Raw genomic sequence first — 27,985 nt, 5'->3', positions numbered from 1 at the left:
GAGGCTCTGATGGGCGGGGCCTAATCAAGATGACCATCCACGTTACCGTGGCAATCAAAGTCACTGTGATTTGAGGCTTAAGATAACTTACTAACAGTGCTGAACTTCTTTTCACGCTTGTATCCAGACAGTGACGCTTACGCTGAGTTTCCATGACGACAACAAAGGGGACCAGTCTACTAGCTCCACCCCCGTGCTGGCTAACATTAGCAGCAGTGCTAGCATGTTTCTGGTGTTGCTGATTCTTCGTTTGTGACACAACTTCTTGTTTGGCGCATCAGCGGAGCGACCTCGCTTCGGCAGGTTCTGACCCGATCAGGGAGTGATGAGGTGAATGCATCAAAAACCCGTCTGACACCTTAGAGGAAGGACAGCATGAAGTTCACACTTCTTCCAAAGGTCACGCTAGCAGACATTTATGGACAGACATGATGCGCGGCATTTGGCTTTGGCGCGGAACCTCATCCGGGATTCTTCCTACGAGCTGCAAGGCAGAGCCCACTGCAAAAGAGCAGAACCTGGAACCCGGTGAGTGAGTGGATGGAAATAGTCAGCAGCTGAAAAGCAGGTCTGGCCTGCAGAAACTGGGTCGGTCCAGTCTTTCTGGGTCGCTGCGGTGCTGCGTTCACTGACTTCAGACCTTGCAGATGTGTTTGATGTCCATCAGTAAAGACAAACACACAGCGGTCATCAAAGTAAATCCCTTTATTTCAAAGTGTGAACAGAACCAGAGGAGCTGAACAGAACCATGACAAAGATGACCCGGCTGGCCTGAAACATGAGGACATGCTGATTGGCTGAACACGAGGAGGAGGCGGGGCTAATGCAACTCTGTTACACACATACCTCTTGGAAGGATGGCTGCCTGGTTTTGAGTGCTGGTTCTGTTGGTACCAAACGACCAGAACTTTTTACAGTGTGATTGTTGTATTTCAAAGAAGTTTCTAAGACTTTGATTGGCCGTGAGGTTCTGTTTGCTTCTGATTGCTCCTGCACACACACGGACATAGAACCAGGCCCAAACACGAGAAGAAGAAGAAAGCCATGTGGGCGCAGCGTTATCTAAGTTGAAAGAAGGTTCTAGAATGAAGCGAGAAGCGTATTTACAGTCTTTTGCTAGCATGAACGCTAACCGTTGTGCTTGTTAACCCTCCAGCCCGCCTCCTGATGGGCGGGGCCAACTCAAGCCTCACAGGTTCCAGTTAGAAAATGGAGGATTCTTCGCCATGGCGCCGCTCGAAGCCCTTTTTGATGATGACCGTCAGGATGCTGAGAAGCAGGAAGAGGTCAGACGGTCACCTCGTTCTTGCCGCCGCGGTACGTGTGGTGGTGACCCGGGATGAACTGCAGGTGGTCCACCGTGTGCGTCCGCCGCGAGGCGAAGGCCTGCCTCTTGGTGGCGCTGGCGTGCTGGCTGAGCGTCAGCGTGTTGTAGGTGTCACCGGGCTGAGAGTGCATCTTGGTCATCTTGTGGCGGTCCATGACGGGCGTGGCCGGGAGCAGCATGTCGGCGTGCGACATGGCGCGCGCTATGGCCTTCTCTCGGAACTTGTCACGCCGCACGGCGGGCGAGAGCAGAGGATCCTGGGAGTGCAGGCGGTCCGCCGACAGCAGCTGCTCGTCTGAGAGGTGGCGACTGCTCCCGTACGCCGCCGCCGCCACGGCGCCGTACGAGGACAAGCCGTAGTCCCCACGGCGCGGTGTCCTGGGCGGGGACAGGACGTGGTCCTGGGACATGGCCCGCTGCACGCGGCGAGGCCGCTGGCGCTGCTGGTGGTGCTGGGGGGGATCGTTAAGCTTCACCATGTGGGCGGGGCCTCGACCGCCGTGGTGATGCTTCCTGCTGTAGAAGTCGTCCACGTCCTTGTCACCTGACACACAAAACAAACCCGTCAGACGCTAAAGTGAATTCATGTTCCAATGTGTGTTATTTAATGTGTTTGAATGGGATTTAATGTGTTTTAACATCTTTTTTTAATGTGTTTGAATTGGGTTCAGGTACACCTTTAATTGGTGGAATTTGAAAGACGCAAAATGCGTCTTTCAAGTCACGTAAAACTTGATGAGAGGGTGTCGTGTGAGCGCAGAGAGTATTTACTTAAGTCGGACTGGAGGGCCAGCTCGTAGGAGGGGGGCAGGTGGCTGAGGTTCTGGAAGGATCTGGACAGCGACACGTCGTACGGCTCGGTGGCGGCCGTCAGGATGTTGTTGCTTCGCTGTGGTCTCTCTGCGGGGGGAGGAGGCAAAGCAGAGTGGTCAGTATGGCAGTGGGGGCGGGGCTTACATGAGCTGGGGAGGGGGGAGGGGTCAGCTACTGTTGGGTCAAATGCGGGTGAGGTGAGAGGGCGGGGTCTAGGATGAGGATGCACACAAAGACGGCGGTGAGGAGACGCTCACAATAGCAACAAGCTAGCTAGAGCAGACCGGGACCGTTAGCGTGTGCATGTGTGTGTGTGCATGTGCGTGCACGTAGCAGGAAGCAGATACACATACACACAACGTGCATGTGTATGACTCACCGTGGCGCACGTGTCTGTTTGCTGACAAAGCCAAAGAAGAAGCGTCAATGACAGGATATGAGCACGCCTCCACAGGGAGTGGCCGCTAAAGGCTCCTCCCCCTCAGTAATGACACACTAAACATCACAGCCTATCATAGCAAACAGCAGCGATCCAGCAGCAAGAGCAACAGTGTTCTTACCCAGCTGAGGTGTGAGGGCAGCAGTGAGGTCCAGGTGGCTGTGCTGGTAGTCATGGTGATGATGCTCACCTGGTGGGGGGAAAGGGTTTCAAATCAGTAGCATTCTTGTTTCATAAGAAGGACTGAAGGACTGAAGATGATCAATCTTTTCTAATCCTGAAGAACCTTGGTGGACCGCCACAGTCGGGTTTGTCGAGACAGGAAGTTGTCTCTCAAGAAAGTAGGCGGTGCCAGCATGACAACAACTAAAAGTTCCGACCCTGATGAGACGTCGTCCTCCTTTGTGGACTCCACCCCGCAGGGTTTGTTCTGTCTTCCATCGGGAAGGTTCTGATGCCGCACGCACGGCCCGCGTCTTGCTCATCATAACCTTTCAGGGTTCTAGGTGAGGACGAGACGGACGAGGATAAGCACAGATTTATCTGATGTCTTCCTTGTTAGCGGAGAAGTAACATCACACAAAGCTGCCGCTAGCCTCGCCCTGCAGGTCACATGACGTCATGTCATGTGATGGCGTCACCAGCGATGGACGACTGGGGTTAGATTTCCCAACGTTTGTCCCGCCAAAACGAAGCTTCTTGAAAGACATGGTGGCGATGCTAGTCGCCATGATGACGTCAACAAAACAAAGACGTTCAGACATCCCGTGTGAGAGGCATCACTCCTCCAGGGATACGTCCAAACAGGAAGTGGCGCTAACGCTGACTAAACACTGATGGACAGAAGAGGCATGGTGGGAGGACGGCATGGTTTCCACGGCCAGCGACCTCGTCAAGTGTTTACACGTGAATATGATTGACAGCTGTCCATCAGTGGGTTTAATCGCACCTCATCAACCTCAACCAGGCGGCCATAATGGAGACACACGGTCAGGAGCGCTCACGGAAATCTGGGACGAGCGGCAATCCCGTCAGGACTTCTTCTAACCCCAACCATAGGAAAACACAACACCCTGGCGCCCCCTGCTGGCCTCAACCTCACCTGCTGAACCAGGTGGAGGAACCTGCAGCTCCACTTCACGTTGGACGACCAAATCAGGCCACTCTCCGCTTCTAAGCCAAAACTCCTGCTGTCACTTTCACTTTCATGTCCCTCTCCTGCTCCTCATTGCAGCACTTTTTCATGTACTATACATCATTGACACACGCACACTTCTGCAGGAAGTTGAAACATACCAAAACTAAAAAGTAAATGATGAATAAAACGTGTTTGGTTAGTTTTTATGAATAAGTTATGTCTCCCTGCTCCGCAGAGGCTTTATTGTGAGTACATATCAGCAAGTCTAAAGATGATCTACAGCTCCATCGTGAACATTTCATGAAGACACAAATGATCTCTGAGAACACAACGAAAATATTCCTTTTTTCTTTCTCCGCAACTTTTATCACCTTAACGCCGCAAACTCATTTTCACGCTAGCAGGAAGTCCTCCTTCATACCATGGACGACCACCTTCACAGCATCCAGGCTGGCCTTCAAAGAGCTAACACACCTGTAAAGTACTGCAGCAGTAAAGTCAAGTAAAGGAAAGTACTGCATGTGTACTTTAAAATGTCCCGCTTGCTGGTCAAGGTGAGACAAGAAGACAGGAAGTAGAAATGTGACATTAGATGTTCTTCCACGGGTGAAGATGTTGATGTCCTCTTCCTCCAAAGAGACTCGGCCAACACGTGAGGATGAAGATGGTGAAGATGCAGGAGTCTCCACGAGGAGACGGAGACGAGGACAAACGTGCCCGAGTGGGAGCGTCTTAAAATACATGTCTAAGTGGGGCAGCGTACGTCCACGTGCACGTGGCGCCGCAGGATCAGAGCATGTGTTCAAAGAAGAAGAAGGAGAAGAAAGTGCTGAGCAACCTCAAATCATCAAGGAGGAGTCAAACTGTCAATCAAAATAAAGTTTCATGGTGGCCACTGCAGGTCAATGGTCAGTATTGTATGTACCTCACATACTGTATGTATGTAAGTATGTATGTATGTTCGTACAGTATATCACCTAATGTAAAGTATGTATGTAAGTATGTACTGTATGTATGTGTGTACACACAGTATATCACCTAATGTAAAGTATGTATGTATGTACATCACCTATAGTAAAGTATGTATGTATGTATGTACATCACCTATAGTAAAGTATGTATGTATGTATGTATGTATGTATGTATTTATGTATATCACCTACAGTATAGTAAAGTATGTATGTATGTATGTACATCACCTATAGTAAAGTATGTATGTATGTATGTATGTATGTATTTATGTATATCACCTACAGTATAGTAAAGTATGTATGTATGTATGTACATCACCTATAGTAAAGTATGTATGTATGTATGTATGTATGTATGTATATCACCTACAGTATAGTAAAGTATGTATGTATGTATGTACATCGCCTATCGTAAATTATGTATGTATGTATGTATATCACCTATAGTAAAGTATGTATGTATGTATGTATGTACATCACCTATAGTAAAGTATGTATGTATGTATGTATGTACATCACCTATAGTAAAGTATGTATGTATGTATGTACATCACCGATAGTAAATTATGTATGTATGTATGTATGTATGTACATCACCTATAGTAAAGTATGTATGTATATACTGTATATCACCTATAGTAATGTATGTATGTACTGTATGTACATCACCTATAGTAATGTATGCATGTATGTATGTATATCACCTATAGTAAAGTATTTATGTATGTATATGACCATAGTAAAGTATGTATGTATGTACATCACCTATAGTAAAGTATTTATGTATGTATATCTCCTATAGTAAAGTATGTATGTATGTACTGTATATCACCTATAGTAAAGTATGTATGTACTGTATGTACATCACCTATAGTAATGTATGCATGTATGTATGTACATCACCTATAGTAAAGTATTTATGTATGTATATCACCACAGTAAAGTATGTATGTATGTACATCACCTATAGTAAAGTATTTATGTATGTATATCACCACAGTAAAGTATGTATGTATGTACATCACCTATAGTAAAGTATGTATGTACATCATCGACAAGAAAGTATTGTACTGTACAGTATGTGCAACATCTGGGTACGGACAGTGTACTGCATTTTGCACACTTATTCACTCAAAAGAGTAAGCAGTGTAAGCAGGCAAGTGTGCCGTCATGCACTCAAAAGACGAAGTGTAAGTATGCAAGTGTGCACTTATGCACTCAAAAGATGAAGTGTAAGTATGCAAATGTGCACTTATGCACTCAAAAGATGAAATGTAAGTACGCAAGTGTGCACTTATGCCCTGAAAAGATGAAGTGTAAATACGCAAGTGTGCACTTATGCACTCAAACGACGAAGTGTAAGTACAAAGTGTGCACTTACGCACTCAAAAGACAAAGTGTAAGTACGCAAGTGTACACTTATGCACTCAAAAGACAAAAGTGTTAGTACGAAAGTGTGCACTTATGCACTCAAAATACTAACTTTCAGTATGCAAGTGTGCAATGCTCTTATGCACTGAAAAGTCAAAGTGTAAGTCTGCAAGTATGCATTTATGCAGTCAAAATACCAAGTGTAAGTACACAGGTGTGCACTTATGCACTGAAAAGCCAAAGTGTAAGTATGCAAGTGTGTGACTTGAGACAGGGTAAAAGAATGACGTGATGAATTAAAGATGGTCGTGTGGTGAAAAGGAAGTCCAAATGATGCTCAAACGGAGCACATGCACTTTGTTCTGCGGGGAGGAGGGACCGACCCAAATATCTCCACACCAAATCTTCCACTTTTTGTAAGTGTGCTGCTGCTCTCTGGAGACAGACGGGTGGCAACACGGATGACACGCGACTCTTCGGAGTCGTTCAATTCATGGGAATTGTTGTCATTCAGAACCAGGAAGGCCCACTTGTCATGCTGAGCTGCTGGAGTGTGAAAGAACATCAGAACATCCACACCAGCAAGAAAGGAGGAGAGAAGCTCCAAGAAGAAGTTTTTTCGTTGGGTCTGATCTTGACTGACAAAGTGGGCCAGCAGCACCGGCCCAAAGATCTCATTTAGTGAGAAGAACATCATGGCTGCTAAAGCACCCCCCCCCACCCATAAGCAGGTCAAGTGCTCTTAGAGGAAATTTAATTTGGTATCACTTTCTGCTGCTCCTCTTCTGTCATGAAAACATCCTTCATCTTTGAAAATGAAAGTTGCTTATGTCAGTGATGTCACTGTTGCTATGGTATCGTATGGTATGATACGGTAAAATACAGTATCGTGTAATATGGTATGATACGGCATGGTATGGTATAATATGGTAGGATACGGTATGGTGCAATATGGTATGGTATTATACAATAGGGTATAGTATGTATGATACAGTAGGATGTGGCACAGTACAGAATGATACCGTATTTTACAATACGGTACAGTATGATATGGTATTGCATGGTATGATACTGTAGTTTTATGGTATTATACAGTATGTTATGGTAGGATGTGGTATGCTACTATACAGTATGGTATAGTATGGTATGCTATGATACAATACAGTATGATATAGTATGGTATGGTATGGTATCATACAGTATGGTATCGTACTTCACGCCTAAAGACGTTTGGCTGGTGTGAGTGCACTGATCCAGGCCCTGGCATGGCACGCCTCCCCTCCTGTGGCACGTTTGGAAGAACAAACGCAACACAATGATACCTAATGATCAGTGGAACACAGGCTGGCGGGGGCCAGGAGAGGGAGGGGGATGGTACCAATGTCTAAGTGTGAGTAGACAATAAGGTCCGGTCAGTAGAAGCTTCTAGAACCTCGGCTGTCCATCAATGGCGAACACGGGTGGAGTCTGTTTGCTGCCTTGGTTGTTGCTGTGGTTTCAAACCTTGCGAGGTCGCACTGAGCTTGTCTGACAGTCACGTGACTTCACCTCAAGTCTCTGAAGAAGTTCCACGGCCGCTCAAACGCAGCTTTGTCAGCTTTCTCGTCACGAGCGCGCCAATGAAACACGTCAAAAGCGCGTGTGCAGCGAAGACATGTTGGCCTTTACAAGCAAGAAAGTGTCTGCTTGCGTAACGAAGGCCTGACAACATAAAAAAGGACCTTTAAAGGCTGAAAAGGTGAGAATGTGAAAAGAACACACACACATCACACCAAACAACACAAAGCTTGGTGACCCTCACCAGGAACACAACAAGAACACCTTCTGAAACTTCTCCAAAGATGGCGGCCACTGACAAACAAACACAAGCTCACAGGTCAACCAACAACACGCACACGCGTGCACGCGCGTTGCACGCTCCCGCAGGCTGCGTGAAGGGTACATTAGCGGCAGTAAAGCGTGTTTGCATGCAGCCGGCCGCCACCCTAATGAGCTCGTTAGTATGCGTGGCAGATATCAAGAGGAATGAGCTTAAAAGCTTCCTGCTTGAATTGATCACAACCACGCTTTGTTTCCCTCAAGGTCAGCCGTGTCATCAATTATGTCACAAGCCATCAGAAATACATGAAAGCAAGCTTTGATTCGTGCGGCTCTTTTACTTCTTACGTGGTCATAAAAAACCCACAGCCTTTCACTTCATATTCAACATTTGCTCATTACTTTCTATCAGTCTTTCCACTGAATTCAACACTCTTGTTATCTGGTAGTCACACTTGGCAAACTCTATCTTCACTCGCACTCTTTGCCTGCTGAGTGTCGACATTTAAACCCGCAGATTGGATGAAAGACTCCACACAAGATAACTGCATCTTCATCTGTCTAAAGCGGGGTGAGGGGGGGTCCAGGTGACACATAGTGTACAGTAAAGATGCTAAAAGCAATCCAATGCAGGCCAATACAGTCATCCCTCGCTACTTCATGCTTTATGATGTCACTCTAGCACGCTTTTGCTAAATGACATTTATTCCATAATTACAACCTGTTATTATATCAACAAAAGCACATTTTTAAGCAAATTCGACATATTTATTAGCATAAATCAGGGGTGTCCAAAGTGTGGCCTGGGGGCTGTGGTTTTAATGCTCCTTGGCACGTTCTAAAAATACAATTAAACAAACAAAAAAAACCCAGCAAAAATGCAAGAAAAGAGTTGTCATTTTACAAAAATAACATCAAAATATTAGGAGAGCAACATTGTAATGTATTTTTGTAAGTGTTCATTTTATTTGGCTGGTTGAAATAAACTGAAACTAATAATGAGAAGAGATAAAAGTGGTAATCTTATGAGGAAAAAACTCATTTTACCACAGTGAAGTCATAATATTATGAGGAAACAATTATTTTAGAAGCATTTCAGAAGTTGAAATATTAAAGAAAAAAAATACTTATTTTTTCAAAATAATATAATGAGGACAAAAATAAAAGAATAAACATGCAATGAGGTGGGGGGGGAAATGTCATAATATTATGAGAATAAAGGCAAAATATTTTGGGTTTCAGTCACATTATTAGAAAAATGATTCATTAGAATAAAGTTGAAATATTTGTTAACCCCCCCCCCCTGCAAAACTGCAAGAAAAGAGCAGCAATTTGATAAAGGAGTAAAATTTTAAAAAGTTGTAATCTTACAAGAAAAAAAAGTCACAATTTACCAGAAAATAGTCTAGTATAATATTATCAGGAACAGAAAAAAAGATTGATTATTTTTTCAAAATAATGTAATGAAGAAAAAGAAGAAAAGACTAAACATGCAATCAGTTGGGCAAAAATGTTCCAATATGAGAATAAAGTCAAAATATTTCTGTCCAAAATGATTCACAAGAATAATATAGAATAAAATATTTGTAAAAAAAATGGAAGAGTAGTAATTTTATAGCGGAGTAATATTTCATGATACAACACCAAATGAAGAAATATATTTTGTTCAGCTACATCGTCTACGAAAGCAAACGATCGATCAAGAACACCCATGGATTAAAAACCAAGTCTTCCTACTCCTCTTCAGACACGTTGAAGTGTGCAGCGTGATGAGTTGGGCCCACGAAGTCGACCTCTTATTCAGCATGAGGATTTGACCTGGAACACTTTGGATCTTTGTCATGAGAGTTGAGGAAGTCCCGCCGCACTGCTGCTGCAATGTGACCCAAAAAGCTGCAGGATGTTGGCCTCATGTGGGCCAGCACAGATTGTGTGCTTCAGGGACACGGCGGGCTTGGATGATGGAGACGTCCCACTCTTCACCATGTGGGACGACACACAACCCCCACAGCAAAGACCACATCCATTCACCCCCGTGCTCCGCCCACTTTGGCCAGGAGGATTTTATCAGCAGTGTTTTTAAAAGTACTTTTAAAAAGTAACTTGTTGAAGTTACTAGTTACGTTCCCAAAAGAGTGACTCCTTCATGAATGCAGTTAGTTACTGCATCACTATTTGGAAAGAAGCTTCAAATATGTGAAAGAACTGGGATTCAGTTTAGTGGTGGAGCGCGCTGCTGGTTCATGAGGCTAACGCTCAGGGCTGAGCTTGAACGACAAAATAAAGTCACAATACTGAGAGACAGAAGTTGCAACCTAACGAGAAAAAGTCATCTTATGAGAATGACGTAATATTTTAGTAACATAAGGTTGAAATACCGAAGGAAGACCATTTTTTTTAAAAAGTCATAATATGAAAAACAAACAAAACAGTGAATGAAGTTGGAATATTCGTCTGCGGGAAATGTTATGTTACGAGAATATGTTCTAAATTTGTGAATAAAGTCATCTTTAAGAAGAAGAAGAAAATCTACAAGAACGTTTCAACAGTCAGAAAAGAAAAAAAGAGCAGAAATGGAAAAAAGAAGAAGCTGCAATTGTACAAAAATTAAGTCAAAATATGGAGAGAAAAAGTTGCATTCTAACGAGAAAAATGTAATAGAATAAACTCGTAATATTATGAGATAAAAATAATAATAATAAAATAATAAAAAATTAAAACTCGTAATATTATGAGATAAAAATAATTTAAAAAATAATGTCATTTCAGGAGCAAAGAGTTGAAATGTTAAAGAAAAACATGTTTTTTTAAAAAGTGGTAATATTATGGGAAACAAACAAAACAAAATAAAGCTGTAATTTCTGTGGAAAAAAGCGCTACGTTACCGTACATTAGCCACTGCAAGAACAACAACCTTCACTTGCGATTCTCTACCAAAACGCGGGGGGGCAGTGTTTTCCTGAGAGTGAGCGCTTGTTGACTAGCTGTTTAGCTTCCTGTGTAGCAGCAGTGAACAATGAAGCCACACCCACATGCTTGACATACAGTACATATCGGTGCATAGCGACGCCACGCACGTCACAGTCGCTAAAGCCAACGGTGGAATTCATGAGACTACCTGCTACTAGAAAACAATAAGCGCGTTAGAGACTTTGCTAGCAAGTAGCAAACAAGGCGATGCTACCTCTGTCCCCTCTTCAGCGTCACACGGGCCCGGAGAAGCGGGTCCAGAGCGAGCAGAAAAGCAATCAGCGCTTGTGTTCTCAAGTGTTTCTTTGTCATGTGAGCTCGGCTGCTCGCTCGTCTCCTCGGGGCCGGGTGGCGTTCTCCAGCCTCCGGATCACAAGTTCAATTAATTTCACAGTTGGCGGCACCGCCAGTCATTGTGCGGCGTGCCTGTCGTGCGCTTCTGGACAGAAAGCCACGCGCGTTCTTTCCTCTCCAAGCGCCCACAGACACGTCGGATCCGATGGCGCCGCGGTTCCGCTTCAAATTAAAGTCACAATGTGGCAACACGCTGGTGACGAGATGGACTCATGCATCAGTACGGGTCCGTCTAGATGCCTTTCTTATGTTTGGACCTTCTGCTAATGCAAACAAATGAAAGAACTTCCCTGCTGTCAATCAAAATGATTTTATTATCTTTGTAAAGGCAGTGTGTACCTAATGAAGTGGCCAATGGGCGTATGATACATTTGAATATTTCAACATCAGGCGTGACAGGACACACACAAAAAGAACCCATGTGTGAAAACAAACAGGAAGTCGGCCATTTTGGTTTTTGCTAGCCATTTAGGGCAAAAAGCAGGGGTCGTACTTTGACTAACTCCTCCTCGACACTTTGACCGAATGAGCCCATATGAAAATCCCGGATACGAGACAGATGGATGATGATATATTCCGATCCAATTTAGCCTACGGCATAGCATGTGGGCGGGGCACAGTGACAAACTTTGATGGTCAATCTGATGAAAAGTGTAAACACCCGACAGGGAGCAGCTGAAAGCAGAAAGGCGCGGTGAGGAGACTGCGCGTGTCGACTGTAACGGACGGACGTGCCACAATAAGACGAGTGCTTGGCGAAAGTGAGAACGATGAGATAAATGAAGCGTGGCGTGGCGAGTGGGTCACAGGAAGAAGCTTCCTTCATTCACAGCAAACATGACTAAATCACGCCAACCCGCTGATGACTTCAGCCATTTTGTGTGCGGGCATCATCATGACGAGCTCAGTGTGTGTGTGTGTGTGTGTGTGTGTGTGTGTGTGTGTGTGTGTGTGTGTGTGTGTGTGTGACACTGACTTGGTTAGCATCTCCTCCAGCACGGCCAAAAGTGATCTTAATCCTTGCTTGTTCCTGAATCTTAAACCCTACGGACCCCAGTACAAGGGGCAGCGTGCTTGCTCTTGTGTTGCCATGGTAACGACTGCATCAGCATACGCCTGCTTTACATCCACATAACTGGAGGAACCTCCACTAAAAGCTCGGCCAAACAAATTTTAGGAACACTGAAGACAATTCAAAGCACAAGCACTTATTTGGCCGAAAAGCAAGCAGCACATGCGGTGGATCCTTCATAAAACAAAACAGCAACGCTACAAACGCAGCAGCGTTTTAAAGCCAACTCTTCCACCCTCCATTGCTCCAAGTTTCATTCCTCTACCGCTAATACTCAAACATCTTCATTTACTCTCATGCCGTAGTAAAGATATGTACTTACGTTACAACTTTCCACAATAAAACGACTGAATTCAATAATCTACTATGAAATCAGGGGTGTCCAAAGTTCAATTTGCAGCCCGTGGATGTTTTTGTTTTTTTTTTGGCCCACGGCACATTGTAAAAATATCACTGAACAAGAAAACAAGAAAAAACCCAACAACATCAAAAATGGAAAAATCTGCAGTCATTTCACAAGAATAAAGTCACTATACCCAGAGAAAAAAGATGTAATCTAACAAGAAAAAAAGTCGTAATTTTAGGAGAATGACGCAATATTGCTATTTTAGTAGCATCAAGTTGAAATACTAAAGACAGACATTTTTTAAGAAGTCGTAATATTATGAAAAACAAACAAAACGTTGAATAAAAAGGTGGAAAATCAGGTGGAATGTTACGAGAAAAAGAGAATAAAATCGTCAGTATGAGAAGAAAATGTAACTGAAGGTTGAAATAGTTGGGAAAACCCCAACAACAGCAGATGAAAAAAACTCAACAAAAACTGCAGTACATTTTATGACAAAAAAATCTAAACATGAAGAGAAGAAAAGGTCACATTCCAACAAGAAAAAAGTCGTCATTTTACCAGAATAAATTCATAATATTATAAGGAACAATGATGTCATTTTAGGACCAAATGAATGAAATATTCAATTAAAAACACATTTTAAAGAAAAAGTGGTAACAAAAAAACTGCAATTTTTGGAAAATGAGTCATTTTGTCGGAATTGAGCACTTCTATTGGTGTTCCGAGGCTGGCAATCAAACCTGAAAAGAACGTCAGGCTCTGTATGACTTATAAGAACGCTACATTACATTAGCCACTGCAAAAAGTCCCGCAAGTAAAAAAATAATAGGAGTGTAAAGGTGACTATAGGGGTGTTATTTCACGTTAGAGGGCTCTAATACTGTTAAGAAGTGTATTAGAAGCTGGTAAACATGTTTTCTTCTATGAAACTTGTAAAAAAAAAGAATCCTACTTTGCGGAAACTGACTTGACATGGTCGGGTCCGGACCCGATGAAGCGCCATGAATGAGGAATTATAAGACGTTTTACAGTTGTTACAATTTTGTCCAATTTGTGTGAATGCTTTCCAGCGTGCACTATAAATACACGCTTGGACCTTGCAGTGACTCCTCTCACGCACGCTCCGTTACGCTTTCCAGCCTTTTTCTTTCTTCAAATAAAAAATGCAGCGTGTGTCTTTGCTCGCTGTGCAAGTGAGTCCTACTTGTTTCCCAGATTGCGTCTTTCACAAAAGGAATCATCAGCATCTTCCACAAACACCGATGCTCCTTTCCTCGCCTCCGTGCGTCAGGCCTCCCTCGGGTCCCAAGCGGCCAACGAGCAGCGGCTTGTGTATCGCAGCCAGGCCTTTGCATCACAATACACTCATAGTGTGCTTGTGTGTTGTTGTTGTGCGCTGACAGAAGCACTTCCATGTCCCGGCCCGTCCTTGGCGTCCTCTCATAAATGATATTGACAGGTGCGCCGCAGATAAGACTAATCTGCATGCTAACAGGATTCCTCTTGTCATGTGCTGCTGTTACATTCGCTCGCTCGCTTTGTGTCACCGCACACGCACACGCACACACACACACATGTCATTGTGCAAATGACACACCCACTTTTCCAGTGAATGCAAAGATGAGATTCATTCCGCCGCGATGATCATTCTACTTTGGGGGCGTGTCCAAAGTGCGGCCAAATGCACACAAAACTACAGCAAACATGAAAAAAAGAGCAAGAAGATGTGACGTAACAAGAAAACGTTGAAATGCTGACATTAATCATTTGAAAAACACATTTCAGTGCTCACAGGTGGCTCCGTCTTGTTTGTCGCATTAAAAAAGAAGAAAGGTCATGTGACGTTCTAAACATATTTGTTTATGTTTTAATCCTGCTAACCAAGTTAAAAAGCAGCATTATGCGTTTGTGCTTGGCAGAGGTAATAAGAATAAATGATGGGCTCCCATCCAGAACCCGGCCCACATGTGGTCCAGCCCAGCGAGGCGGGGGAGCCGCAGCAAGGTCACCTTAAGTGCTTGCTGTCGACAAGAAGTGTGGGGGCGGGGGCTCTTGGGGCTGGGGGCTCGCGATCCCCTCAGGGCCGAAACACGGAGCAACTTGTGAAAAAGTAATTAAGCAAGAAGCACAGCAGCACACGCCACAGGCCGCTCATGCCAACACGCCACGTCTGGACACGGAACCAACACCAGCGGATCAGTGAAGCAACACGTGTTTACGTCTTCGTTCGTACTGCGTGTGTTTCCCTGTGCCTGCACAAGGTGATGACATGCTTGGGTCGACACTCAGCACAACCAGAACCTCAACACAAACGTCAGAACCACAAGGCATGGAGCGCCACATTAGACAAGCAGTCATTCCAGCAGATCACAAAATATTTCAACAGAGCCTGAAAGCATCAAAGTGATTGCTATTACAAAAAACGTTGTTTTAAAATGTCACATTATTTTCCCTCATTGAACTTAAAATATTCATCCATCACCTTGCAAACTTTGACATTTCATCGTTTGGACCATTCAATAGTGTGTCTGTGTGCGTGTGTGTGTGTGTGTGTGTGTGTGTGTAGCCTTTTCAAATGCTAATTTCATTATTTAGTCAAGTTGTGTGGATTTTAGAGTCATTGAGGAGGAGTGCCGCTTATTGATTGCAAATGACTTTTATTCTTGCTGGAAATGTAAAAAGGTAGAGAATGATGTTTTTTGGTGCCTGCTGTTATAAAAGGTCAAAGTACGGCGGCCGACAAACGCTCCAAACTCACAAATGATGCATACCAAGAACACACAAACACAAAAAACCCAATGTGACGGGAAACCGCTGCAAATTAAAAATGCTGCAATCACATCAATGTTGCAGAATCAAACACAAATGCATAAGAATGCTGTACAGGCCGAGCAAACACTCAACAACTGCATGACATAAATGCTACAACCTAGATACCAGGAAGTTATCCATGCTACCAGGAAGTTACTCAGGCAGGAAGCTAGCTAGGCTACCAAGAAGTTACTCACGCAGAAATGTAGCTAGGCTACCAGGAAGTTAGTTAAGCTAGCAGGAAGTTAGCTAGGCTACAAGGAAGTTAGCCAGAACAACAGGAAGTTAGGCTGGCTAACAGGACCTTAGTCCGGTTACCAGGAAGTTAGTCAGACAGAAAGTTAGCTAGGCTAGCAAGAAGTCAGCCAGGCAAGCAAGAAGTCAGTCCCGTTACCACTGAACTCTATAACTGGAATGGCCCCGATCGCTTGCTGGCATTGGAGGCCTGAAGCCACCGGAAGTATAGAAGTCGCCATGTTGTTTCACCCAAAACAAGAAAGCCTAACAACTAAGTGGAGTTCGAGATGCCGTCTTGTGCTGCTATTAATTGCACAAATCGTGATACTCGTGAACATCGCAAGAAGGGACTTACATTTCACAGGTAGGTAAATGCTTATAAATAATAAAAATAGATACTTTAAATCTGTAAGCATCTTTTCATCTAAGTAGTTGTAAATGAGCCCTTATTCTCCTTTAGATTTCCACACTGCAATGTTCAACTTCTAAAGCAATGGGTAGTAAATATGCGGAGAGACAGGTGGATTCCTGCAGCCAGATCGCAACTCTGTTCAAGTCATTTCACCGAGGAGAACTTGGACAGGACCGGCCAGACTGTTAGATTACGACAAAATGCAGTTCCAACAATACTTGACTTTCCCGATCATCTTCTAAAGGTATGCTAGCATTTAACTTTGATACTACGTAGATCCTTATCATAACAAATACCTTGTCAACGCTGAAATTGACTTGTTATGCATTGTAATTTCATACCATAGAGGTAGGAAAAAACTTCAACTGGAGGGAAATTTTGAGATTTGGGTCTAGTAAATTTACTCTGTTTCAATGGATTTTTTGTTAATTCGTGTTAATTTTTAGACCGAAACATAATAAATGTAGTGAATGAAGATGGATGTATGTCTATGACTTTTTGGGTGAAGCAAGATGGCCGACCAATGGCATCATGCGGTCAGCAGGGACGTCCCTTCCAGTAGTATAGAGTTCAGTGCCCATTACCAGGAAGTTAGCCAGGCTACCAGGAAGTTAGCCAGGAAAGCTGGTAATTAGTCACACTTGAGGGATATTCATCTTTTAAAAACATGAAGAAAGTTGGAAGACTATAAAGATACATTTTTATTTACGTTTTGCCTTAAAATCATCTGCTCTATATTACTGTAAAATATTACACCGTAAGTCATTAAAGACGAATATCTCTCAGGTCTGGTGCTCCTGCTAGCTTGGTAGCTAACCTCCTGCTAGCCTGGCTAACTTCCTGCTAGCCTGCTAGCCTGCATGTGTAATGTACAGCATTTTCCATTGAGGTTTGGGTTACCTAGCGTTTGTTTTACAGTGTAAAAGATTGTAAAAGCCACAACTTGACGCCTCATTCATCATTGTGTGTCCTGTCGTACTGCATTATGTTCTGATGAAATCCCATCATTGGACTTATAAATGGGGACATCATTGGACTTAGCAGGTCTGTCCCACACGGGACAAGAATAGAATGAAAAGAGTGCAAACACAACACAAGAAAGCCACCAAGGCCCCGCCCCTCCCCTCAGGTGGGCGGGTTACTGCATTAGCAAGCGTCTCATGTGGAGGAAGAATTGGGGGACATACCGTAAGAGATGGGGAGGTCCAGATCGGCCTGCCAGGACATGGGGGCTGACTCGTCGATGGAATGCTGCGCTGTAACAACAACAACAACGAGTCTTGGTGCTGATGAATCAGAGCGGGAGAACAATGGCGGCATGCGGCGTTCACGCTCGCCTACCGAGTGAGGACGTGTCACTTAGCCAAGTGTGGACGTACGTGACGGAGTGTGCAAGATGTCACTTCAAGCCACTCTGCTGTCAGAAGACAGCGTATTCTCCAGCTAGCACGTTACCTTTCAGGTGGCCGCGGCCTAGCGTCACGAAGCCTGATGAGATGAAGTTGTGCATGTCTGCTCCTCCGCTGTGAAGACTCTCCATCCCATAATGACCTGCTGGCACACACACACATCACTAACACCTTCAAAGTACTGCATTTTGGCAAAAAAAGTGAAGGTCAGACCCAAAGTGAATGTAGAGCTGTACTTCCAAATACAAGTTTGGAGATATGGAGCGCTAAACACAAAGGGGTCATAGCTTGAGTCCTTACCTAATCCCATCCACACGTACAACCATACCACAAATATGGAGTATTTTACTCTAAAGTTGGGATCAGGCGTTCCAAAGGTGTCCATTTGGTCACACTTGGTCCAAGCCTTGACTAACTCCACGGAGACAAAACTTCATGGCTTCCTGACCGTTTCATCATCATTATTTGGAAAATAAACAGAGTAGAGGCCGTGCTTTACGTTGCTCCATTACGTAGGAGTTCCTTGCTTTTGTGCTGAGCCAGGAGGCAAGGCTCTCAATTTACGGAGTTCCTTGCCTCTCCTGTGGTCGTCGTGAGCTTTGGGTCGTGACCGAAAGAACAAGATCGCGAATACAAGTGAGGTTTGCTCCGTAGGGTGGCTGGAGTCACCCTAAGAGAGAGGCTGAGGAGCTCAGTCACCCAGGAGGGGCTCACAGTAGAGCTGCTGCTCCTTCACATGGAGAGGAGCCATTTGAGGTGGCTCGGGCGTCTAGTCCGGGGGGCCCCCTGATGAGGTGTTCCGACCATGCCCAGCTGGGGGAAGGCCCCGGACCTCGGCAGACCTCGGACACGCTGGAGGGATTATGTCTCACCCTACTGAGACTGCTGCCCCCACGACCTCGACCCGGATAAGTGGAAGAAAGTGCATACATGGATGGATGGAATATGATTATCTGATGAAAATGATGAAAGTGTGTAGCAGTGTGTGTTTCTTATGGACGTAAGGTTTGGTGTGGCGCTATCGCTAGCCATGACTCCTGCTAGCCAAAGGTCGGACTGCACTGTTAATGTGTTCCGCGGTGGAAATCAGTACAACTTTTTACTGATGATGTGCACCTCATGATGAGCCGGAGATGCTGAAACCAGCGTTAGCATTTTCAGGCTTGATGTAAAAAGCTGATTTAACCTCATCGGCCAAACTGTTTAGTTGCCAGTCTTTCTATAAAACAGGGCTGAATATCAATCAAGTGTTTTCATTGAAAGGCCTCGATGCATTTACATAAAACCTTCACTCCCGCCTTATTGACAAGCGGCGGCCTTGGTGAAAAGCTCTTCCTGGTGTGTGTGTGTGTGTGTGTGTGTGTGTGTGTGTGTGTGTGTGTGTGTGTGATTAAGAGTGCTTAGCGTGCATGCCTGCAGGCTTGTTGGAAGCAAAGTGTTCCTGGGTGTGATTCAGTGCTGCTGCGCGGCGCCCCCACACAAGATGTCTTCATTGTCTAACCTGTGTGGCCGCCGCCGCCTCGCTCGCCCGCCATCACGTTGCAGGCGTGAGTGCTTCTCAATGGAGAAGGTGGATTTCAAAACAAAGCTCCGTCCATCCTGCCATGGCTCCTCCACACTTACCTTTGGGGTGCCCCCCTAAAATAATGGCAGGGGAACCGCTGCATGTGCTGTTGGCCTCGAGCGCCACAGTGCAGCGCATCCCTGCTGTGCACTTAACCTCATTAAATGCACTTTACCCATTCATGCAGGGGTGTGCAAATGTTTTTCTCCAGCGAGCGCCATATGCTGACAAACGAACCCATGCCACTTTGCCACTTTGCTAATATGCCAGGAAGTTCGATATACTTCCAGGAAAAAACAGCCGATTGTGAATATCAACTTCACTGTTTTTGCACATTTTTGCTGCTGTTTTTTTTTTTTTAACTTTCCAAATATTTCAACTTTCTTTCTCATAATATTCTGCTAATATTATAACTTCTATATTCCCCAAGCTAATTTTCCATAAACTACATCATTGTGTTTTGTTTGTTTCTCATAACACTACTACTTTTAAACAATGATTTAATATTTCAACTCTTTGCTGCTAAAATGCTAATTTTATTCTTGTCAAATTGTAACTGTTTTTCTTGTTAGAATACCACTTTTTTCTCTTCATATTTTGAATTTATTCCGGTAAAATTACAGCTGTTTTTCCATTTCTTCTGTTGTTTTTTTTTTGTCTTCCTTTAATATTTCAAGTTGATGCTACTAAAATGATCGTTACACTTTCTCATAAAATGCTGCTTTTTTCTTTTCAGAGTACAGCTTTTTTGCTGAATATTGTGTCTTTATCCTTGCAAAATTACTGCTCATTTTTGTAGCATTTTTGGTGTTTGTGGTAGTTTTCTTGTTTAATATTAATATTTTTAGAATGTGCTGCAGGCCAATAAAAAAAATCTGTGGTCTGCAAAATGGCTCCCGAGCCATACTTTGGACACCCCTGTATTAATGGCGTTAATTTAAACATCTTCATCAGCCTCACACGTGTTTTACTAACATTTGCAATAATCATTCTTAGCGGTTGCCCTCTTTCCATAAAGCAGAACTTGCTAACGACCTTGCTTCTTGCTTTCCCGCTTGCGTAAACGTGCCGCATTTAGCCGTGGAACAAACCCAGCGGCGCGGCGCGTCACGGGCGAAGGATGATGCATTTTAATGGCGCCTTTTACCCAAAGGTGAGGATCTTTTTTTCTACGATAAAGCAGTGCCCAGGAACATCCTTGCAGATAATAAGGAGCTTGGGTTCTCTGTCGTTTATCACAGTCGGCGCGCGGCACCACCTGACGTTAGCGGTGCGGTCGCCGTTCTCATGAATCATCAACATTTTCCCCCGCAGATAAACAAGCGTATCATCAGCATATCAGGCACATGCATACGTGCTGACAGAGGAAGTTGACTGTATGTGTGGCGGTGCAATAAGGAGTTACATCATTGACACCGTTTGACTGAAAACTGATCAAAACGGAATTCTTGGTTTAATTGATGCAGACCTCTTCCTTGTGTGTTATACGTCATTGGAAAGCTCAGGTTGATGAGGCTGGTCTGGTGTGTAGCACCGTAGATCCCTGCTATTCATGAGGAAGTAATTGAGACGCCTCTAAAAATGTCTACTTTGACGCTCTAACACAAACCAGCAGGGGGCGATCAAACCAAATGCCTCCCTCACTCCCTCAACGGTGCAAGCAAAAACAACAAGTGACCTCAGTGGAACACATCATGCAACAGCACCACACGGATCATGTGGGTAATGCTTACACACAAATACATGCACAGCAATACTATTTGATACTCGTGTAACCCGCAAGGCATACTGGGTAACCTCTGGTTGGACAAGTGTGCAAATGCTGATTTGGGAAGATGCGGCGCTTCACTGTACAGCATTTGGGGCCCCATGAAATCCATTTTATTTTTCCCAAATTCCGTTTTTTTCCATTTTAATTTTTAAGAATTCCTTTTTTTTTCTTCTTTTTTTTACATGTTACACTTTTTGGGTTAGTGAATAAAATGTCCGTGAATTAAATGCAAAAATCCTTCCATTTATTGATGCAATACATGATTTGCCAATTTAGCCCAGTAAGAAATGGATGTAGCCCGGCTAACGTCTCGAATGGGATGTCAGGCTCTGCAGACATTGCTACAAAATCTCCGAGAGTAACTAACGCTCGTGCTTGTGATGATGAAGGAAATGCAGTCACCCATGCAATTCCAGTCATGTTATAAATGTAAGATATTATTATTATTGACACAGAGGTTTCCAAGGCTTTGCGCCAACTTTCGCCGGTGTTTCTGGTTGACGTAGTTTGGGATGAGATTCCGCCACAACAGAGCGGCCCACCGGGGGAATACTTCCCCACACGAACGTTCCTTCCTTACGATGACATCATTTCATTCATCCAGGTTTAATGTTGCATAAATGAAGCGTGTTTTTCAAGTGTTTAAATGTGTCAAATGTTGCGCTGATAGCTGGTTAGCTAGCATGCATGGTGTCATGTTTAAAGGAGGGCATGAGAGGAGAGGGTGACACGTTGAATCTGGGACATGATAGTAGGCCACTTAGCTGGTGAGCTGATCCCTGGAGCAGGAAAGTGGAGAGGGGATAAAAGTAGGAGGAGCAGCAAGGCAAGACAGGACAAAAAGCTTGACGTCCCGGACACGAGGAGACCATCAGCATCCCAGCTGGCGGTTAACGCCAAGTGGGCGCAAAGCATGAAGGGGTAGAAGTCGGGCTTGGGTCTCTGGTATTTAACTTGTCACATTCCCTGCTAAGAAAGATTGGCACGTAAAGCTAAAGGATCAGCGCTCCCTCGAGGCTGTCAATCAAAGGACGCCGCAGATTAGCGAAAGCGAGGACGGCATCGCCGGGACAGTTTTTTACATAAACAAGTCCACGCGTTAGCTGTTTTGGAACGTACCGTGGTTGGAGGACTTGCTGTGGACGGGCGTGTAGTGGTTCTTTGAGGCTCTGACCGGCGTCTCGTCCTTGGGCGAGCAGTCCATGGCGTCCATGTTGTCGTGCTCGTACTGAGAAATGGGAACGGGTCCTTGCTGCCTCAGGATGTCAGCCAGGGCTCTGAAAGGACGACATGGACGTTTAACTGAAGCCACACACTGTCCCCCAAATAAACATAGTCTCACACTTCAGTGAAAGGACGCATGAAGTGTGTCAGCGTCCACCTAGAGCCACAACGCAGTCCACTTTTCCACAAGTGTGTGACTTTGGGAGTATTAATAGCACTTCCCTTCCAGGATAAGCACACTTTAGCAACACAGGCGGCCTGGTTTGGATCGTCCCAGTTGGCCCAGCGAGGCAGCAAAGGTTGCAATTTGAAAAACTCAGCTGAAGGAACACCACCACAGAAGAAGACTGTTTGGACAAAACTCACAGGACACAACATTAGGTACACAACAAACCCAACTAATATCACTCCGATGTCGCATCCCCACACATTCAATATCAGCATTCATGAAAAAAACGCTTCTCATTCACCGTAAGTCAGTTATAATTTAGAAACAGGTCATGATTTTTACATCTTTATGCTTCACTGATCATGTTTTTTCATCAAGTGTGGAGATTTCGCACTTTGTTCAGCGGTCCATGAAGGCACCGTAGTCGTATGCTGTGACTGGCTACACCGTGACTCCCATTCCATGTGTGAATGGATCATTGTCCTTGATGATTGACGAGTGGTGAGTAGCTATACATGTGATATTTCAATGTGTTCATGAGTGCGTGAGGCATATTTACGGATTAAACCTGGATTGTGTGGCGAGTGAACAATGGCAATTGAAGAGAGACGGGGAGGGTTCTGGAGCTGAATTTAAACTAATAATTACAACAATCACTTTTATTACAAATATTGATTCGAAATCGGAGAAGAACATCAACGTCAAGCTAGCAGGAGGGTCCGGAGTGAGCCTCGTGTCAGAATGAGACATTTTTATGGGCGTATCAGTTACTCGCAGGTTTCCACCATTCGCTGGTGGCTCTGGAACAAAGCCCCTGCACATTTTTTTATTTATAATACACCAAGGGACAATAAATAACGAGCCACGGGCAGGAAATGGCACCCAGGCCGCACTTTGGACACACCAATGTAAATAGTCCAAAATATGTGATCAATTGTTCGGCTTCTATTTTTGTCAAATTGTGTCCATCTGCGCTGTTGGGTCTGTGCAACATGAGACCACACACACATACACACACACACGCACACGCACACACACACTGCACTCAGCCCTGTATGTGTCTCACTTTGCTGGATATCACCTGATCAATAGTCCCTGTTGAAATGTGGGAATTTAGCTGGGTTTCTACTCTGCTGAAGGTCACACAGGAGGACACCAACGGTCTGACAGACCATAAACATTCTGCTCAGCATCCCAGCAGTCCAAAAAATATATACAGGATACAGTATATACACTACAGTACACTACAGTTACATACAGTAACTATGTCTCTATTAAACACTATGTGGACAAAAGTGCTGGGACACATTTTGGACAATTGTACGCTTCCAACTTGTGGGAAGACTTTGGGGAACGTTTCTGTCCCCAGTGCACAAGGCAAGCGCCACACAGGCATGCTTGGGGGAGTTTGGTGTGGAAGAACTAGAACAGGTCCAACAGCAGTGACCTCTGACCTGACAAATGGACAATATTTTTGGAGACAGTGGCTCGGGAGGCAGAGCAGGTCGTCCAGAAACCGGAAGGCGGTTTGATCCTGCCTCCCTCTGCCCAGTCGCTAGCGTTGTGTCCCTGGGCAAGACACTTCACCCATCTTGCCCCCAGTGCTGCCCACACTGGTGTATGAATGCACATGAATGTTTGGTGGTGGTCGGAGAGGCCGGAAGCACAAGCTGGCAGCCATTTTTCCATCAGACGACCCCAGAGCAGCTGTGGCTACAGTTGTAGATGACCAAGACCAATGTGTGACTGATGACTGCATGAGTCATGGTTCCAACTAAAACCTTACTGTGAAGTTGTTTGGCTACTGTAAAATCTACTTCATTATTATTATTATTATTATTATTATTATTATTATTATAATTCCCACAGACACACTTCCTACAAGACAGGAAGTTGTAACCGCTTTCCCCGTGTGCATGTACTGTAGACCAGGGGTGTCCAAAGTGCAACCCCGGGTCTGTCCCTTGGCATTTTGCAAAAATAAAATTACTCGATTATTAATGAGAGCTATTATTGGATACAACATCAATTAGCTTTGTAAGCTAAAATGATAGTTTAGCATGTGTTGACCTTCACTGGATTGCTGTTAGCGTCTTTCATGTGCAAAATGCATCAGTGACCCCCACCCTTTAAAGGAATTTTGCTCCTCAGCCACAATCCTTATTGGTATATATGTTTATGTGTTTATGTTTCTTATGTTCTTATTCTTTCATTTGTTTTCTTTCTTTTCTTGGGAGAATGAACAGAATAAGATTTTCATTGCATGGTATAACTGCTGTTGTACTATGCACATGACAATAAAACTCTCTTGAATCTTGAATCTTGAATCTTATGTGAGACATTAACACGTGTCTTTCTGTTTCTGTGCGTTCTAAAGATATACAAACATTATGTGCATTAATTACCTGCCTCTTTCTATCCGTTTTTATATCTTTAGAAGGCACAGAACAGAGGAAGTGGTGTGTTCACGTCTCCCATAAGGATTGTGGATGCTGGGCAAAATAAAATTAAAAGAGTGCACCTTTCCCTTCAATTGTATGCATGTCACCATCAGTGGAAAACATTTGGACACCCCTGATGGCGTGTGTCATGTTTGCTAAGACGGTGCAAACATTTAGGAGTGATGCATGATGGGACAGGAAGTCACGCTGCTGCATTTGTGTCACCAAGCAGACGTCCACACGTTGAAGGACGACGTGTCAATCAAACCATGACAAACGCGGCTTTCTTCACCAGTGGGTGGAGCCTGACAGGCACACAACTATTGGTATTGCTGCAACACACAACTAGTGTTGGCGTGGCACAACTAGTGTTGGCGTGGCACGACTCGTCAAATGCAAGACTTTCATCAGCACATTTCAAGAAGTACACTAAGTAGTGTAGTGAGCGTGTGAGTGCCGTCCCATTATTGTCGATGTACACTTAACGTAAATGACAAGCTCAATATTTACCTTCTTCCTCTTCTCTCCTTTTTAACGCTAAATTGCAACCACTCAACAGAGCATTACACTGCTCGAGCAGGAATTTGATTTACGTCTTACGTGTGGGCCTGCCATGATAATCAAATTGTTTAATCAAACGATAAAAAAAACAAGTCTATAATTATGACGCTCTTGATAAAATGACATGTGCATGTATGCGTGTGTTTCATCTGCTCGTCTCTCAGTGTCACACAGGCTGGATGAGGCACATTGCAGGGGCGGAGCTACGGGGTGGTCACTCTCTGGCCACCCCATTGGCCATCTAGACAATTCAGGTATCAACTCATTGCCACCCCATGTGAATAACGGTCTCGCCTTGGCCACCCCAATGAAACATTTCTGGCGCATTGGTTCTGCAGTGGAATGAACGGAGAGTGAGCCCTCATCTCATTCAGCCTCTTTGTGGAGGCGGGGCTGTTAGCGAGTGGCTACAGAGGGTTAGCAGTTAGCTTCATGAGGCAGCATACGCTAACATGAATGAAGGCACAGAAGCGATGGTTTCAAAATTTGTTACCGTGACAGGCCTACTTACTCTTATCCTGTCTACTATATTGGACAATAAAAGTGTAAAGCCATAAGGAAGTACGATTCAAGTACGCTGCCCAGTAAAAACAAGGAACTGCTAACGTGTGAGTCAGTGTTATTTATGTCTAATGTCTTATTTTCTGTGCTTATATCTACTATATTGGGTAATATGAGTGGAAAGGTGGCTACAGGGGTGATATTTCATGTCTTGAGGGCTCTAACGCTGAAAATTGGATTTTGAAGATCCTAAAAAAGGTTTTCTATGTCATAACTAGGAAAATATATTTATTAATATTGAATCCTAAATTCACTTATCGTGGTCGGGCCTGGAACCAATTAGCCACCATAAGCGAACGACTACAGTTTGACTTTCTTTGGCTTGCATGTACGCCCTGCTTCAAATGAAGTGTCGCTTTTGTGTGGTAGCCACTCCCCTTTCGCGACGCAGCCAAAATGATGACTTTTGAGTCCATCGCAACTGTTAGGAATGGAATGTTTTCCACTCTGTTCCAGATTCTGCAACATGCCCAGCCCCCTAGCCAAGGATTGGTTGAAATCAAACCAGACCAATACACCAACAAACAGTTACCAGGAAGTTTCTTGATCAACGGGACGGCCTCCACAGCAGGCTTATGAGGAAGACGACCACAGTTTCACTCTACAGATCTCTTGGACTTGGCTAGACTTTGGCTGGTGGGCTGACCGTTCTCTCCGGCTGCCATGAATGTTCAATTGTAAACCTTCCGTGCATGATTTCACAGCTGGTACAACAAAAGAATCTGGGTGAACTTCGCCATGCTAGAAGGGCAGGTGTGTCCCGGGTACTGTCAGTGTACTTATTGCACTTTAGCGCACTTTAGCGTTCTCAGTGTGAACGTACTTATGCACTCAAGACTGGCATACTCTGCATACTAACACTTCTTTTGAGTGCATAAGTGTGTTCACAACAGCACGTAGCGGTGGAAAGTGTAAAACGGTAATGGGTTTGGGACAGCACTACACATTCACACACTCAGGAACTAACAGTGGACACAGTAGAATTATTGATGTGTACTGATGTGTGTAAGTGTATGAGCATGTGAATTGAGACACAGTTTGTGTGTTGATCCTGAGGCAGGTGGTTGTGTGTTTGTGTTGTGTTAACGCTGATTGGGCTCAGTGAGCACAGCCAGCCTCAGGCCTCCATTGAAACATCATCATCATCATCATCATCACAATGTGTGACATTTAACATCCTCTGCCTCTGGACACACACACACACACCCCTACACGTGCAGCATGATGACGATGGTGATGAAGGTCTGCTGGAAGTCATTTCTGGAATGTTTATTTTACTTTTCATATCAGTTCATGCACACACGCGCGCGCGCGCACACACACACACACGCACACAGTCGGCAGGGGTCGATCACCCACCTGTGCACGTTCATCTCCTGGGGGGGCTTGGTGGCGTGGTCGTAGGCCACTTTGGCGGAGATGCAGACGGCGATGACGAGAGCCACCGCGCCGCAGGTGATGTAGACGGTGGCGTTGGTCCGGTCCAGTTCGGGGTCGTAGGTGTCCCCGGTGGGCGCGGGGGAGGGGGGCTGCGTCTTGATCCAGTCGGGGGTGTTGTAGTTGGTGCAGCTCCTCTGCTCCAGACGCTTGGCTCGGTCCGCGCAGCAGAAGCGCAGGAAGCAGCTGCCGCAGCAGAAGCGGTGGTCGGTGTTGTTGCAGCCGAACTCCTTGTCGAACTGGCCGCTCACGTCGTAGTAGCCCAGGCAGGTGTCGTGCTGGAGGGCGGGGGCCCGCAGCTGCGTGATCCGGCTCGGTCCGCCGTCCGGAACCGCGGTGGTGCTGCCGTTGAGCCATTTGGGCTTGGAGGTCCTGGCAGGGCTTTTGGTCCTTTTGTTGGCGGGGGCGCAAAGCACGTGCAGGGTGTCCAGGTAGAGCAGCAGGAGCAGGAGGGGCTTCATGCTTCCCCGCCGCTCACTTCCGGGAGCTTCTCGTGGACTTATTTACCCGAGGTCCTCGCGCGCCCGCCACGCCGGCACCTCCGCGCGCACGCCGCCGCATCCTCCTGTCATCGCGCACGCACGCGAGACTCGCGCACTTTGGAGCGGGGGGGGGGGGCAGGGGAGAAGGTGTATTGGAGGAAGAGATAACTTGGACGAAAAAGACTTTGGACTTGATGCTCACTTCGTCGGAAGCGAAGAAGAGCAACTTAGCAGCTCCGCTCTGCTGCTCCTCTCCTCTCCTCTCAACTCACTGGAAGAGAGGT

At 45.0% G+C, this 27,985-nt stretch overlaps 1 protein-coding gene across 2 annotated transcripts; it reads right to left on the bottom strand.

Annotated features, from left to right (window-relative positions):
• Positions 1-705: 705 nt before the first annotated feature.
• Positions 706-27,985, bottom strand: LOC129171635 (protein shisa-6). Of its 2 annotated transcripts, XM_054760488.1 has the most exons (8): positions 27,142-27,985; positions 21,946-22,103; positions 17,538-17,633; positions 17,270-17,338; positions 2,701-2,769; positions 2,520-2,540; positions 2,099-2,227; positions 706-1,871 (listed from the first exon to the last, which is right to left on the bottom strand). In XM_054760488.1, exons 1-8 carry the CDS (start codon positions 27,678-27,680, stop codon positions 1,288-1,290), a joined length of 1,665 nt encoding a protein of 554 aa, XP_054616463.1. In that variant the 5' UTR covers positions 27,681-27,985; the 3' UTR covers positions 706-1,287. The 2 variants fall into 2 exon arrangements, with proteins under 2 accessions (XP_054616463.1, XP_054616464.1); XM_054760489.1 differs by lacking the exon at positions 2,520-2,540.

Source organism: Dunckerocampus dactyliophorus, chromosome 18 (assembly GCF_027744805.1).
Source record: "Dunckerocampus dactyliophorus isolate RoL2022-P2 chromosome 18, RoL_Ddac_1.1, whole genome shotgun sequence".
NCBI classification, from domain to species: Eukaryota; Metazoa; Chordata; class Actinopteri; order Syngnathiformes; family Syngnathidae; genus Dunckerocampus; species Dunckerocampus dactyliophorus.
Note: the sequence above shows the minus strand (reverse complement) of the source record. Positions and strands in the feature narration are given on the sequence as shown.